This window comes from Rhinatrema bivittatum, chromosome 1 (genome assembly GCF_901001135.1).
Source record: "Rhinatrema bivittatum chromosome 1, aRhiBiv1.1, whole genome shotgun sequence".
NCBI lineage: Eukaryota > Metazoa > Chordata > Amphibia > Gymnophiona > Rhinatrematidae > Rhinatrema > Rhinatrema bivittatum.
In genome coordinates, this window is record NC_042615.1 from 198,413,711 (window position 1) to 198,428,762 (window position 15,052).

At 43.1% G+C, this 15,052-nt stretch overlaps 1 protein-coding gene across 5 annotated transcripts in view; it reads right to left on the reverse strand.

The window, feature by feature from the left end:
• Positions 1-15,052, reverse strand: part of CPEB2 (cytoplasmic polyadenylation element binding protein 2) — a 177,936-nt gene that overhangs the window by 88,376 nt on the left and 74,508 nt on the right. For all 5 annotated transcript variants that reach the window (XM_029590816.1, XM_029590789.1, XM_029590798.1 and 2 more), the window contains exon 4: positions 9,667-9,717. In XM_029590816.1, coding sequence (XP_029446676.1) covers positions 9,667-9,717 — 51 coding nt within the window. The remainder of the gene's footprint in view (positions 1-9,666; positions 9,718-15,052) is intronic.

Consider the following 15,052-nt stretch of genomic DNA (forward strand, 5'->3'; position numbering starts at 1 on the left):
AGAACCATTAGAACAGCCCAGTAAACAAAAAAAGAAAAAACATGGGGGTTTTTCTTCTGTAGATCTAATTTAACTAGGTTTTTTTTTAAACATTAGCTCATAAAACTATTGTACGTTAATCAGTCACTGACATATAACCAGAAAGAATTCATGCATGGGTAGAACCGCTTTTCTTTCATAGCCTAGTTACTGTTTGGTGCTTAGGAAGAAGCTGTATCGTTTCCAATCCTGTCCAGGAATTCACAACCTGCTTTTGCAGCAGTTACCATTCTAAAAAACCAAACGCCTTCTTTCCACCAAGAAGATGGAATCATTTTTAAACAATTCATGTTGTACCTCATCATGGCCAACCAGAAACTGACTATGGTTAAAAGCAAGGTCATGCATGAATTGTATACACTCTGCAGCATCTTACTGTGGAGGTAAACTGTATAGTAGGTTACAGATTTGAAGCAATAAAAACTGCTGATTAGCCTTTGCTGAATGACTAGGAAAACTCCTTTCTGGTTGCCATGGTGCTTAAGCTGACGTGGGAATGTGCGAGCTGCAGCATTTTTATAATGCTAGATGTGAGATGTATGCTCCAGGTCTGCAACATCTTAAGTTATAGATGCTCAGTAAGCAAATCAGAAGGACTTTCTATTCTCAGTTACTACTTAGTTGAGCATGTTTCCATAAACCTGCTCTACTTTCATAATTTAAACACAATGCATTTTTTTTGCAGAAGGATTTAATTTTCTGCACTTTGAGGGAACAAAAATCCCATTAGGAAAAATCTGTAAGCAAAAGCTTGGCCAAAACACCCTGTGTCACTTTTTCCCAGATGATAAATTTACGAATCTAGCAGGACCTGTGCTCCTTGTAAATTTTTATTTTTACTATGGAAGTTTCTCTTTCAGAATTTGCAGAAGATAAATTCTTGTGGAAAAATTCCACAACTGAATAAGCAAATTTGTAGCTTTAGGCTCTGTTTAGCCTTTTCTTTGCCTGCAACTTAAGTCGGGCCTTTAAAGGTTGTGGTGGCGGTGAAAGAAGAACATTTCAGTATTTTAAAGCTTCAAGTACAGGGAAAGATGCGACAAATAAAATGTTCTCCCCAACTAATCCACTTTGAAGTGCCGAAAATTGGAATACAAATCAAATAAGTATCAGCTACTCAGAGGACTATTAACTGGCCTCTCCGATGCCATGCTGGTCCCAGACTCTCTAATATAGGGGCTGATGCAATAAAAGTGTGCCAAAAGCGGGTGCTCAATGTTCAGTGCCTGCTTTCCTAACGCATGCCTAGGCACCTCTCCTGGGGGTGCCATGCAATATTTAAATTAGGGGGTCGCGCTGCCAAGGAGGCGCTAGGGTCAACTGCACTCCCCTAGCGCCTCCTTGGCAGTAGGTGCCCAGACGTCAACTGTCAGCGGGTTGACAAAAGGGACGCTGAATTTATCGGCGTCCGTTTTCCTAACTGGTGCACAGCCATGGGTTCGGAAAATGGACACTCGTAACTGAGCGTCGGCACTTTTTAAAAAAAGATCACCATGAGTGAGGCTTGAAGACTCTTTCATGCTCTTAGCCCAAATTAGCCAATCGTTTAAGTACAGATGGACAACATTGCTGCTACCACCAACATTGCTGCTACCACCACCATGACCTTGGAGAAGGTTCCGTGTGTGGTGGCCAAACCAAAGGGTAGTGCTAGAAACTGATTATGTCACCCCAGAACAGTGAAATACCGAAAAACGTTGATGCTCCAGCCGGATGGGAATATGCAGATATGCCTCTGTCAAGTCCAGAAACATAAGAAATGCCCCCAAACATACTATCATCACAGAGCGTAAGGTTGCCTTGTGGGAACCAGTCACTCGTAAAAGACGGTTGACTCCTTTGAGATCCAGGAATGGGTGAAAGGAACTCACCTCCTTGGGTACAATGAAATAAAAGGAATATCGGCCCAGCTTTGGGCACTGTGATCACGGCCCACAGGCTAAGTAGCCTTGACAATGTACACTCCAATACCTTGTCTCTTTTGCAGAGTGCTACAAGGAGACACCACGAAAATGTCCTAAGGAATGCTAAGAAACTCCAGAGCATAGCCATCTCTTATCACCTCCAGAACCCACTGATGTGCTCAACTCACTTCAGATATAAAAAAAAAAAAAAAAAGAGACAGGCAAACCTTATCTCTTGTTCCCGGGGGTGGATCAGCAGTATCTCATTGGGGGGAGGCAGGGAGGCACCGCCATTTGAGTCTGCACCTCATCTGGGCTGTGTGGGACAAAGGACTGAGACCTACCCATAGGTCGAGCCCTCTGAGAAGTCACTATCTGTAGGTTCGAAAACATTTGAAACCCTTAGCAAGACCTCTCGCACCGAATGAACGAGGTGCCTGATTTTTCTCCTCTGGTAACTGAGGAACCTGGGACTCATCCTATTTATTGGCCATTTTTTTCCATCTCACTCCCTGGCTTCTATTCCCGAAGCCACCCCTCTGGCAGAAGCACGGACCAGGTCACAGCCCGCAACCACCAAAAAGGCGACTGCTGGTTCCATCACTGCCCTGGAATTCAAACCAGACTCCGACTTCTTGAGAGAAAATCAAGCAAGAACGAACCATAAGTGAGCAGCAAGAGGCTCGTTGCAAATTCATTGCCACCACCTCAAAAGGCCTTCTTAAGGATAGCCTCAATTTTCCTATCCTGCGCACCCATCAATGCCACTCCCCCTTCTACAGGGACAGTCGTCCACGTTGTGACAGTACACACCAGCGCATACACTTTCAGAAAGTGCAACTGCTCTCGCTGCTGGATCCAGTGGGTACAGCGCTTCCAAGCCTAGTCTCCCTTTAAAATTAGCTTTCAGGGCACCTCATTCAAGATTAATCAATTCTTGAATAGCATCCATAATTCTTTTTGCAAAGAAACTAAAATGGGATTCTTCTTTGGCTCAGAAATGGAATCAGCACTCAGCACCCCCAGCATCTTCAGTGTCTGGGAAATCAGAGCCGGCAGCTCATCTCTATGAAAGAAAAGCAATATTGGTGCTCCAACCCTGGAGAAATTTTCCCATCATCCAGGAAGTAAGGATCACCATCATCATACATGCCATCTGGGTCACTATCCGTGTAACCCGCAGCAGGTTTAGACATACTCCAATGCTTACCTGCAATAGGCGTGTGGGGATTCGCAATCTGCAATCCTGAGCTCTTAGGTTTGGCAGACTCCACCAACTGTGCCTGAAGAAAGGACTTCAGTCCCTGAAAAAAGTTCCACCCAAGAAAGGAGGAAGGATCCATACCAAAACCAGGGGGTGTCGGTCCTGCACCCATTGAGTTGCTTTCCTCAGCTGATAAACCAGTTAGGGGAGCCTCAAAACCAGACAAAACCTCTGACATGACCCCCCCAAAAAAGTTACATTCCCGCATCATACTGGAAAGGGCTGGGCTCAGCAAAATCAGTCGGAGACAATTCTCCCGGAGCCTCCAAGAAGCGCTTACACAAGTTAGAGGGGACGCCAGGCTGAGATGCCCGAATATGGCAAGCAGAACAAAGGGTAAGGTGCTTAGGCTTCTTTGCTATCGGCACCATGGATAAACACTCACTAGCAGCATACTCCCAAAGGCATCTGATAATTGTGCGCCCAATGCGCCCAATTGCGCGTCTGCACAAGTAAGCCTGGACAGAGCATCCAAAAACAAGCTCTGTCCAATAAGCGCACACTATAGATGCCCAAAATTTAGGCACCCAATACGTGATCTAGGTAGGTGCCCATCTGAGTGCCCACCCAGGCGCACAAGCACAAACCAACGTCAGACACTGTTCCGCAGCAGACTTGCGGCGTAAGTATGCTAACGCTGCTGTGGCCTACCACCATGTGGCGTCTAAGCAAAGCCTGAGAACAGGGCCTAGTCAAAAGGCTTCTCAACCTGCCAAGCTGCCATGACTCCCCAAGCTCCCTTGGAGGTGGTAACAGATGTCGGATTAGCATGCCAAGACTCAGACCAGAAGGGAAATGGAAGCTCTTATTTTTTTTTAATATTTATTCTGTACCTGAGCTCAGCCCGCCCCGGCTGAGTATAGAGTCGGTTCCTGCCCTCACCACCTTGCTTGGCTTCCTGCACCCGCTAGCCTCTTAGCTGTTGAGAAAGAAACAGCTAAGTCCATGCTATCGGAATGAGGTACTCTACACTGAGGGAGGGATTTGCAAGTATCACCTCAGGAAAACTCGACTTAGGGAGGGACCATAAGGTATCACCACAAGAGAGCAGGGCGAATTAATTTCCTTTTTCTTTTCTCCTTTTAAATTTTTTTTTGTTTAAACAATCCCCAATAGGGAGATGCACGTCCACCATCTTCTGGAGGTGGAGAATATTGGCGAGCTGTCGTCAGTGCAGGGGTATATAGACAGTGACGTCAGCTTAGCACAGTCTCCATCTGCTGGTAGAGGTGCATAACCCATGGTCATGGATTAATTTGTCTGAATGCTAAGAAAGCTGTATTTGTGTGTGACTGAGTATATCATCTTTGGTACACACATCTCAATGATAACAAAAAATTGTGAAGTCTCTTTATATTATTAAATCTCGACACTTACCGCTGAAGCAGAGAGCTCACTTTCGAAACACTGTGTCGAGATTTCCATCAAACAGTGGGACTTTTGTCAGATTGTCATTTATGCAGTATCTACATCTTCACATTCCTTACCACTCAAGTTCTTCACAGGAAAGTGTCAAGAGATTTAATAATATAAATTAAACGTTCCAATTTTTTGAGACATCATTGAAATGTGTGTACCAAGGATAATATACTTTTATCTATAAACTAAAAAACTATTTAAAGTTTTTTCTATGACCAATGATTATACATCAACTCAGGCATGAGTCAAAAGGCATTTATGCAGTCCAGTTTGATGAGGTACAAGTCAATTACTTTTGGTTCATTGACCAGAATTTCTTTTTTCCATTTAGTATGGTATGCGCTTTTGTAGCTACTTTTATACAGTGTCTTGTGTGTATTTGTTTTGTATCGCTTACATAGAACTCTGTCTAGGATTTAGTTGTAGGCCTTAAAAATAAAAGCAGCTTGGCTCCTGGGCTGATAAATGTTGCAAACAGCTTAGGTTCAATGTCTGGAGTCACAAGACAGAGAAAAGCAAGTGCTTAAAGGATTTCTGCCACCAGAAACATAGAATGAGAAGGCAGATAAGGACCTATCCAGTCTGCCCAATTTCACTCCTGGGACAATGCATAGACCCCAGTTGATCTCTGGAAGAGGAAAGGAAAAGCAACCCAATTTCCCTATGGAGAGTGGACTACTGGGAAAACAAGTTATTGCTTTACCAAATTTACTGTCGCACCATGAAAGGTTGTCCAGATAGTAATGGGCTGTAAGGATGTGCACTGACAACCAAACTGCAGCTTTGTAGATGTCTTCGATAGGTACAGTTTTGAGATGGAGCCACAGAAGCTACCACAGCTGCCTGAGCAACTGAGGTGATATTCACATTCCTCCACTTTCAGGAACATGCCTCTTGTTCTTCGCCCAGGAAGTCAGTGACCGGTTTCATCCTGTTGATACAATCGCGCAAGTATTGCATCATATAAAGCTGATAATTGGCTGAGTGTTGATAATTGAGTTTCGGAAAAATTTCTTCCCAATGTGTCAAGAAGCAATGGATCCTTCTTTGGTGGGAATCTGAAGAGAACCTTGCCTTCTTTTCTTCTTCAAGGCAGAATTCAACATCACTGACTGATGGGGAAGTTGAACCATCCCAAAACCAGGCACTTTCTGCACCCTGTATTTCAGGTCCAGTTACTTTGTCACTGGAGCGCAAAGTAGCCAGATTACCCCACATTCTGGTCTGGCAGTCATAAAGAATGATATGAAGAGGCAAATCTGCCGGCTCTGACAGTCTCCCAAGACTCAAATACATCCTTATGAAAATTTTCCCTAACTTGTCCAGAAACTGAATATAACAAATCTTCTGTAGGCAAGGAATGCTCCAGTGGAAGGTCCAAAATTATGCCAGTCAAGCCTTCCTCTAACAAGGGTGGGATGCTCATCCATGATCCCAAAGAGGGACCTTGATGGTTCCAGGGATGAAGTCTTCTGCAGAACCTGGGAGGTAGATCTTCTGTGTCCTTCCTCCTCAGAGGTTGCAACACTCCTCCGAGGTTACCAAAGGAGCCAACCCTAGGGGCTAATCCCTAGGAGAGGAAATTGCTGCACTGTGTTGGACATGGCATGGACTCCCCCCTTAAAAGAAAAGACAGACTGGAGGTAGAATTACCCTGGCTGCCACTGGCAGACAGCGATGTGATTAAAACTCTAAGCAACTCCATCATCTGGTTTGTTAGTTGGATCCCCTGTGGTGGCGTTGGGAAGAATTATCTTCTGAGACCATGAAGAGTTATCACTCTCAAAAGCAAAAACTGAGCTCCATGGAGGGGTCCTTGACCTGACTTCCTGATCTTGCCTTGCTAATGGAAATACTGAAAAGATGGTGGATATGGAATCTGGGGTTTCCAATTTTCTGGTCTGTGAATACTTTCCCAGTGCCATCACAGAAACCACAGTTTTTGGATTGGGGTAGAAAAGATGAGAGGGAGCTATGGAAATCTTCCTGGCCAAAAAAGGAAGAGGGGATTTGGAGATTCACCCAGTGGATCCTGCCAAAACTCCTCTCTCAGCTCCAATGGATCCTGCACTGATTGCATCAAGGTCTCTGATGCCCTGTGTCTTCAGTGCTGTACCAGTGTTGAATGGTTTGGTGGTGCCAACAGTGCCTTAGGCACCAATATAAAGTAAATTGGCAACACTGACTCATGTTGCTTCGATGGCACCAGACACTTATCCTTTGGCACTGATTGCGCCAAGGCTGCCATTGCAGATATCCCAACCGAGTGGCAGATGCTGGGCCCTTCCTTGGTGTACTGAGAGAGAGGGGTGAATGTTCGGACAGCAGTACAGACAAAAATTGACAACAGACTCACATGGCAGTGCTCATGTGGGAACTTGCAAACATTCTCAGTAGAGAAAAGCTCTACTGAGCTCAAAGAGCGCCGTCCGATCAGCGATGTATCATGGCCAATTCATCCCTGCTTGTCGACAGAGAAATAACTATTCCCTATTAACGTTTTACATACCATTATGGTTTTATAAAGCTCATCTCTTTTCCAAGCTGAACAGTCCTAACCAGTTAAACTGCTCCTCATAAGGGAGTTATTCCATCCCTTTATTATTTTGGTTCCCCTTCTCCGCACTTTTTCATGTTCGTTCTATCTTTCTTGAGATGGAGGCGGCGAATTGCACACAGTACTCAAGGTGAAGTCACACCACAGAATTCCTAACATCCTGTTGGGGGGTTGTAACTGGATGTGATAAGCTAGGAGGAAGAAGAGCAGTGGGCAAAACTAAAAAGATATTGTAAGGACAACAAGCCTTTTTGTTAAAGTAAATAAAGGTACAGTGCCTTGGAAGAGTCTTCACACATGTGCAGATTTTTTCACAGTAAGAGGACATTACTCTGCTTACAGCATCCCTACAATAAAGCATGGTGATGGCAGCAATCTGCTACAGGGATGCTTTGCAGCAGCGGGGATATGGAAGCTTGTGAAGACTGAGGGAAAGATGGATGGTGCAAAGCAAGGGCAGATCACTGCCAAATTACTTACTGTGGGTCCCTACTGATAGCTACCATTTCAGAGAGAGAGAGTGAGAGTGTGAGAGAGTGAGAGAGAGAGAGAACCAGATTCTTCTGGTTCCAATGTCTTTTTCTCAGCTGCTGCATGATGATTCTGCCTACCTCCTACCTGCTCTTTCCAGTACAGTTGATATGCCGATCTGTATTGAATGACCAGAGAAGATTTCTCTTTTGCTATGCTTCTTGCGGATTTAATCATTAGTTTGAGGGAAAACCTGCTCCAATCTACCACAGACCTGGGACTGGGGAGAAGATTCATCTTTCAACAAGACAATGATCCTAAGCACAAAGCAAAACCAACAATGCAATGGCTCAACAAGAAGGTGAATATCCTTGAATGGCCAGCCAAAGCCCAGACCTGAATCCAATGGCAAGACTTGAATACTGCAGTCTACAAATGATCCCCAGCCAACCTGAAAGAATTTGAGCCATTCTGCCAAGAAGAATGGCAACAACTGCACCATCCTGCTGAGAAACGTTGGTAGATGTTTATACTAAATGACTCAAGGCTGATATTGCTGCAAGAGAGGCTTCCTTCCACTAAGTATTTAGTCTTAAATTACTTCTGGAATATTTCTATAATTGCTCACAAAAAAGTGCAGAATATGTTATGTAGATCAGTAAAAGAATTCCTACTTCCATGCATTTTGATTTGTCTTTTTTAAAACAGCAGATTGTGAAGAATCTATAAGGGTGTGCAGATTTTACAAGGCACTAATTGTGTCATTTGCAAATTTGATCGTGCTCATTGATCCCTTTCCCATATCATTAATATATTAAACAGTGATCCCACTACAGATCTCTGGGGCACACCACATTTCATCACTTCCCATTGAGAAAACTGACCATTGAGTTATATCCCTTGCTTCATAGTTTTGTTAACCGGTTACTAATCCAAAATAGGACATTGCCACCTAATCCATGACTTTTTAAAAAGTTTCCTCAGGAGTCTAAGGGCTTTAATCAAATGACCTCTGAAAATCCAGACACACAATAATTGATTAACTAGGCCTTGTCCATATGCTTATTTATACCTTCAAACAATTCTAATAGTCCATGTCTACTTTCAATTGCTAAATCCATGCTAGCTCTTCACCAATAAGCCATGTTTATCCACAAGCCTAGTAATTCTATTCTTCATAGCTTCCATCATTTTGCCCAGCAGTGATTTTAGATTCACAAGTCATACGTTCCCTTCAAGACACTGTGGCTATCGCATTCTCTGCACTGCGGCAGAATGTTACTGAAGCAATGGCACTCACATTATAAATACTCCTCACAGCACTATTGCAGGTTACAGACTGCAGCACCATGAAATGATTAAAAACAAAAAAAAAAATACTTAGCTATTTAGAGAAGGTTTTTAGTGGAATTTATTCACATGTGCCAGAAAAAGTCAAAGCAGCCTAGCTGGATGTAGGAGATGCCTTGTGTCTCCTCAGTGTCTCATGGAACATGCAGCTTAGTACAGATTCGGATAAGAAAGTGACAGCTTACACTCACTCTCTTCTGAATAAAAAAAGAAACCAACACAAAATAAAAAGAAAATACCCCAATATGAAGCGAGGTCTCAGTGTATGCTAAAAAGTGTTTATTTTGTATCAAAGAATGTTTAATGCCATAAGCTATCCCATAAGGAAATCAACTATCTACCTTTTTCATTTCATAGGTGGTGGTGATAGGGGGCCGGTGTGAGGAGAGAAGTGCAATCTGTTTTTATATTTGATTTTTTTTTTTAGCATTAGAAAATACATGACATGAATGACTAATCACAAGTGCAGAATCTCTTAAAATATCCTTTGGCGTTTTCTCTCTGCTCCTAGTGCAACATGAAATGGTTTGGCAGAACAAAAGAAAGCCATTTCACACTGGAATACCTTGATCCGAATAGGCCATGAAGTGAAAACGGTAGCACCGAACATTTCAGATACTTTCAGATCAGCAGAGGCTGGCATATGGTGGCTAAGTGCTTACCATTCAACATCAGAAGATTGTCAGTTCCTGGATGCGGGTAGCTCAACCGACCTAAAAAAAAAAAAAAAAAAAAAAAAATGGGCCTGTTTATAAAACAAAGCGATGACCTGATTATTTAAACACATTCCTTCTCCCAGAGGGAAAACAAAGCTCTAATATTTAGCTAACAGTACATTAAGCTCAGAATGGCCATGACCTAAGTCAGAGTTGACAAGAACAAACTTCTTAACCTAATTCTCAGGTCACAAGATCTGCAATACGCTTTGGGATCAGTTCCAATAGGATAAAGCAATTTTTTTTTTTCATGCAACCCAGATATAGCTGCTGACTGCTTCAGCCTTTTTGCTTGGAGTCTGCCTGGAAAGCTCGTGCCCCTGCACATGGCCAACTTAACCCTCTAGCAACTCTATGGCCATGGAACTTCTTGGAATTAAACACGGAGAGGAAGAGACGGACGTCCGATCGTGCAGGCAGCTGGTGGAGGTTTAAATGTGCAACAATGCTTCTTTTATTTAACAAAAACACACACAAAAAAAAAAAATAGCAAAGTGTCCATGAAAAGAATGAAAAGAACATATCCGCCAGCAGCCTAAATTTTCAGATGTCCGCCTCTTCCTGCTTTTAATTCCCAGAAGTTCCGTGCTGCGGAGCTGCTGGAGGGTTAACTTGGTTATGCGCATGCGTACAGGCTTTCCAGGCAGACACTGAAAGCAAAAAAGGTCAGAGCAGCCAGTGCTATTTTGGCAGAGAAGTTTTTTATTTATTTATTTATTTATTTTTAACACTTTTCATTATGAATCATTTAAAAATACATCCAAATTCAAAATATACCATTTAATTGGTACCTGCAAACACGTCCAACAACAGTAATTATCCTACAAATCATCAATGACGACATAAATCACAGTTTGCGGACATATTTGTACTCTGAAATATAAACTCCAAACCAAAAGGAAAGCCGCCCGTTTCAGATGGAGCCCAGGCATGCTGCTGTCTGCTTTCTCTCCTGCAGTCTCGGTCGGTGCAGATGTACTGCTGCAGCATGAAGCCGAATAGCACTGTGGGTGCAGGTACGTGCAAGAGCTTAATGCTCTGCCTTTTCAGTCCTGACAGCCAGAACCATTCCCACACAGTGCACTGAAGACTAGAAAGCACATTCTGATATCGCCCAACTGTGACTTAAAATGTCCTAAACAACATTACAGGGAACACCATGAAAGAACTGTGCAATCAAATGCTTGCTGAAGCTTGCCAGTGGGGAAAAAAAAAAAAAAATGGTAGCATTTGCCCTACACTGCACGCCTTTGCCATGGTCTGGACCACAAACAACTCACAAACTGCAAATGGTAGATTGACATTACTGTAATTATTTCCCTATCCCCAGAGGGCTTACATGTGATCACAGCCACAGCTGCCCCTGGCTATTTGAGCTTCCCAGCTTATCGGCACCCTAGCAGAGGTGTGCGGAGGGGCTACTCTTAGGCGGCCCATGGTTGTAGCCCTGCTGCTAATTCTACTCTAGAAAGCACCACCTCTGATCCCGCTGCTGGGGCACAAATTATCTGGCAGAAAGAGAGGGATGGACGCTATGACAGTGGGGGTGAAGGGGAGAGAAGTAAAAATGGCAGCAGCCAGGACAAGGGACACACAGTGGCAGTGTGGGGCATGTAAGGTAGGGGCTTTTCCCCCTAATATCTGCGGGTTGATCCCTTGTGTCTAAAGACTCCAAACTGATGAACGAGATGAAAGCCTGCTTATGACTGCAGACTTGACTTGGAAAAAAAGTCTATGACATTTTTTATTTATTTTATTTTGGGTTTTTATATACCGGCATTCGAGAACGCAGTCCCATCATGCTGGTTCACATAGAACAGGGGTGCATCGTAAACATAAACTAAAAACAATGGTGCGGAAAATGCAGTTACATATAACAGGGAGATTGGAACTTGGCAGAGAAAGAAGAGAAAGGACAGGTTATTAATTCAAACATGTAAACAATAATGGGGATGGTTAATCATGGTGTAGTTGGAGATAAGGATTGGCGAGGATGAGATATATCAGTTTGATATATAGAAAGCAAAAGAGGGTAATGCCATGGCATTATCTCCGTCAATGCCCAGAAAGCTCTCCGGGCTTACCTGGCTTCTACTGAATGGAGCTAAACAGTTTGTGTGCCTTGAGCTTCTGATAAGTTAAGCATCCCAGAAAACAGACTGAAAATCACGCCATGATGTTCTGCCTTGCCCCTTACTAAAGGCTACGCAAGCTGCTCCAATCGGGCTACGTTTCTTATTGTAGCCAGAAAACTAAACAATACAGCTGTGAAATACCAGCAGCATCCATCCCTCCATCACCAGGGAAACCTGAGAAACGTACACTTGCATTTTAGTAGCTAGCATGCATGACCTGCGCCAATGTGTTTCAAAACAAATGTGCACCCAATTCATTTGCTTAGAAATATTTTTTATTTCTGGTCATTCAGAATGCATTTTGAAAGCACGCTCCTGCTTATCTGATGGCAAAGCTCTGACAAATTTGGCTAGCTGTATTTAGACAGCAACATACTGTAATACCACTTAAAAAATGTATTTAAAACATCCCCTACCCCCTTGCCTTCCCACGGTAACCCAGCTGCAGCCAAAATTAAACGCTTGGCTAAAATGGTATCTACGATAAACAGGCACAGGAAATCACAGCAGTGACCACAAAGTCGGCTGTGAATGTCCAAGCTGTGCAACACGGCCCATTTGTTTCTTGGGCCCTAAATTATAAGAAGGTATTGCATCTCTGCAATACGAGCTGACCCTGCTAGTCCTGACGAACCAGAAATCTGAAGCCATGGCTGCCGTGCCAGAATCAGCCTGAAAAACCCGCTCACTCGACAATCCTCCTTCAGCGGTGTGATCCCTACCAAAAGCTATTTTTAATTCCCTGAACAAACATCTATTAAGACAGAGCGTCACAGTTGAACAATGTGTGAAATTACTGCAATCCAGGACCATTTTCATTTGTGGCTATTTGTCTCCAGAAAAAGCAGAGCTCCTTGCCCCCCCCCCCCCCCCCCCCGAAAAATAACCACCATGTCTTATCTTGATCCCCATTTCCTTGCTGATATTCCAGAAAGAAGGTTAGATTTTCAGAAATACTCCAGCTGGGTGCAAAACGATCCTTTTTAAAAAGGTCATGTGACTAATGGCCTAATAAGTGTAACAAACAGGTAGTCTACAGCCAAATATATATTTTTTTTATTTAGCTCATGCCTTTTTAATTGGTGGCTTAAAGTAAGTTACATTCAGATTCTGTAGGCATTTCCCTATCCACGGGGGGGGGGGGGGGGGGGGGTTTATAATCTAACCTTGTACCAGAGACAGTGGAGATCGGATTAACCCATTCTCGTATGGCAGTGCACCTCTGTGTTTATGGATGAAAAGGAAATTCTAAGTCCACAGGGACTAGGAATGTTTATGAGCAAGCCATGCAAAAAGCGTATGGATGGATTTCCGGCTCTGGAACCTCAAAAGTCAACAAGACCAGATTACTAGAACCGAGGCCTCCCCCCCAGCAAGGTGCAGCAGAGCTGATAACGGAGCTCATTAATCACAACATAAGCACTGCAAATTCTGCTCAGACTACTGTAACTTCTTGTTGTGCCCATAGTACTTCATCACTGTTCTGTGCTCTGCTATCCTGGAAAAAAAAAATTGTTAATGGGTGGTAGAAAGGACTGAAGGAAAAGGATATAGAAAAAAAAAAAAAAGTTACAACTCACTACTGCGTCTAGAGAAAATATGAGCTAGTGATGATTAACCGATGTTCCCATGGTTCTTCTAGATCAGTGGTTTGCAAACTTTTTGGGCTACAGAACCCCAACATAATATAGATTGCAAAATCCTGCACAACTGCAACTTTCTCCCTGTTCCTCTCCCACTGTAGAAATCAAATTGTGTGGAGCTCTGAAGGAATGCTCACAGCTGAAAAATACAGCTCTGGATGCAACCTCTTGCACCATGCCCCAGCCACCCAGCACCAGAAATTCAGGAAGAGATTCAGTCACTCATTAACAGTGCTGAACGTTCCCCTGCCTGGCTAGGAGAAACAGGTGCCAACTGGCTTTTGCTATTGGACTAACATTTGTCTGAGAAATATATCTATAGATATCTATAAACATATAGATATGATGTGTATATATACTGTACCTATATCTATATCTAGCTATATATACACATGCACACACCATGCCCCCAAGTCACATATTTTAATTGAATTATAAATTGAAAAGATTCCTGTACATTATGGCCATGTAATAAAAGGTTAGGTTAATTTGTAAGTGGAGGGAGAGAAAGGGGAAAATATGGAGATGGATTGGAGCGCGGTAAATGAAAGAATGTGGCGAGAGTAAGAAATGGACAGAAAACTGAAGAGGGACTTGTGCCTTGTAGGTCTAAAGACAAGTCTCAGAATGTTGTATCTCTGTGGTAGGAATATGACATTTAGTTTGTTTCACTCAGGAGAAAACAGACGTACAAAACCAGTTTCAGGTCACTGATATCTTTCTAATCCTTCGGTTTAATCCTGTGCACTACATGTGAAAATTAAAGTTCGATTTTTTACCCACTGAGGCATTCAATAAAGATTTGGCTGCCACAGGAGGATGTGGATCATAGGCCTGGCCAGAGGGAGTGAGTGGGAAGTGAACTGCATCAGAGATCCACAGGGGGAGAAGGGGTCATGACTGGAGGTCAGGAACTGTGTTACCCCAGGCACCGGCCTACCAGGCCTTTGCATAAATCCAAGCCGACCAGAAGCTGGCTCTGACTCAGCTGAAATCCAAAGATTAGAAAATAAACACTGGGCCAAATAAAAAAAAAAAAAGGTAGAGAGAGAACTTGGATAAAAATCAAAATGTTGGATTTTCTACTATTTAAAAAACAAAAAAAACCTACTACCTCTAAACCTGGGGCCAGGGGGAGATGTGGAATAACAGCAGTGGCTAAAAGCCAATAAAACTCTTCCCGGTCATTGTATGGTACCAGAGTAACAATTTATACTCAAGAGGACCTTCATAATGTCTTTCTCTCTAAATATTTTACCTTTTTTTTTTTTAATGCAAATAAAACTGAGTAAGATGCCAATATAAATTAGACTTTGCTTCTGTTAAGAACAAGATTTCTTCAAAGCTGCTCCCTGACAGTCCGTGTTTTGCAAACCTGTTTTTCTGCTTCAGGAGGATCTGCTCCAAGCATGGCATCTATTTAATAAGTAGGCCACATCTTTCTACGGCTGCTAACAGTCCAAGTAACAGAAACATGGCCATACAGATTATCTAGTCTGCCCATCCATATCAACTGCTCAGATCTACAAGCTCTATCCCTCCCCCTTGGAGATC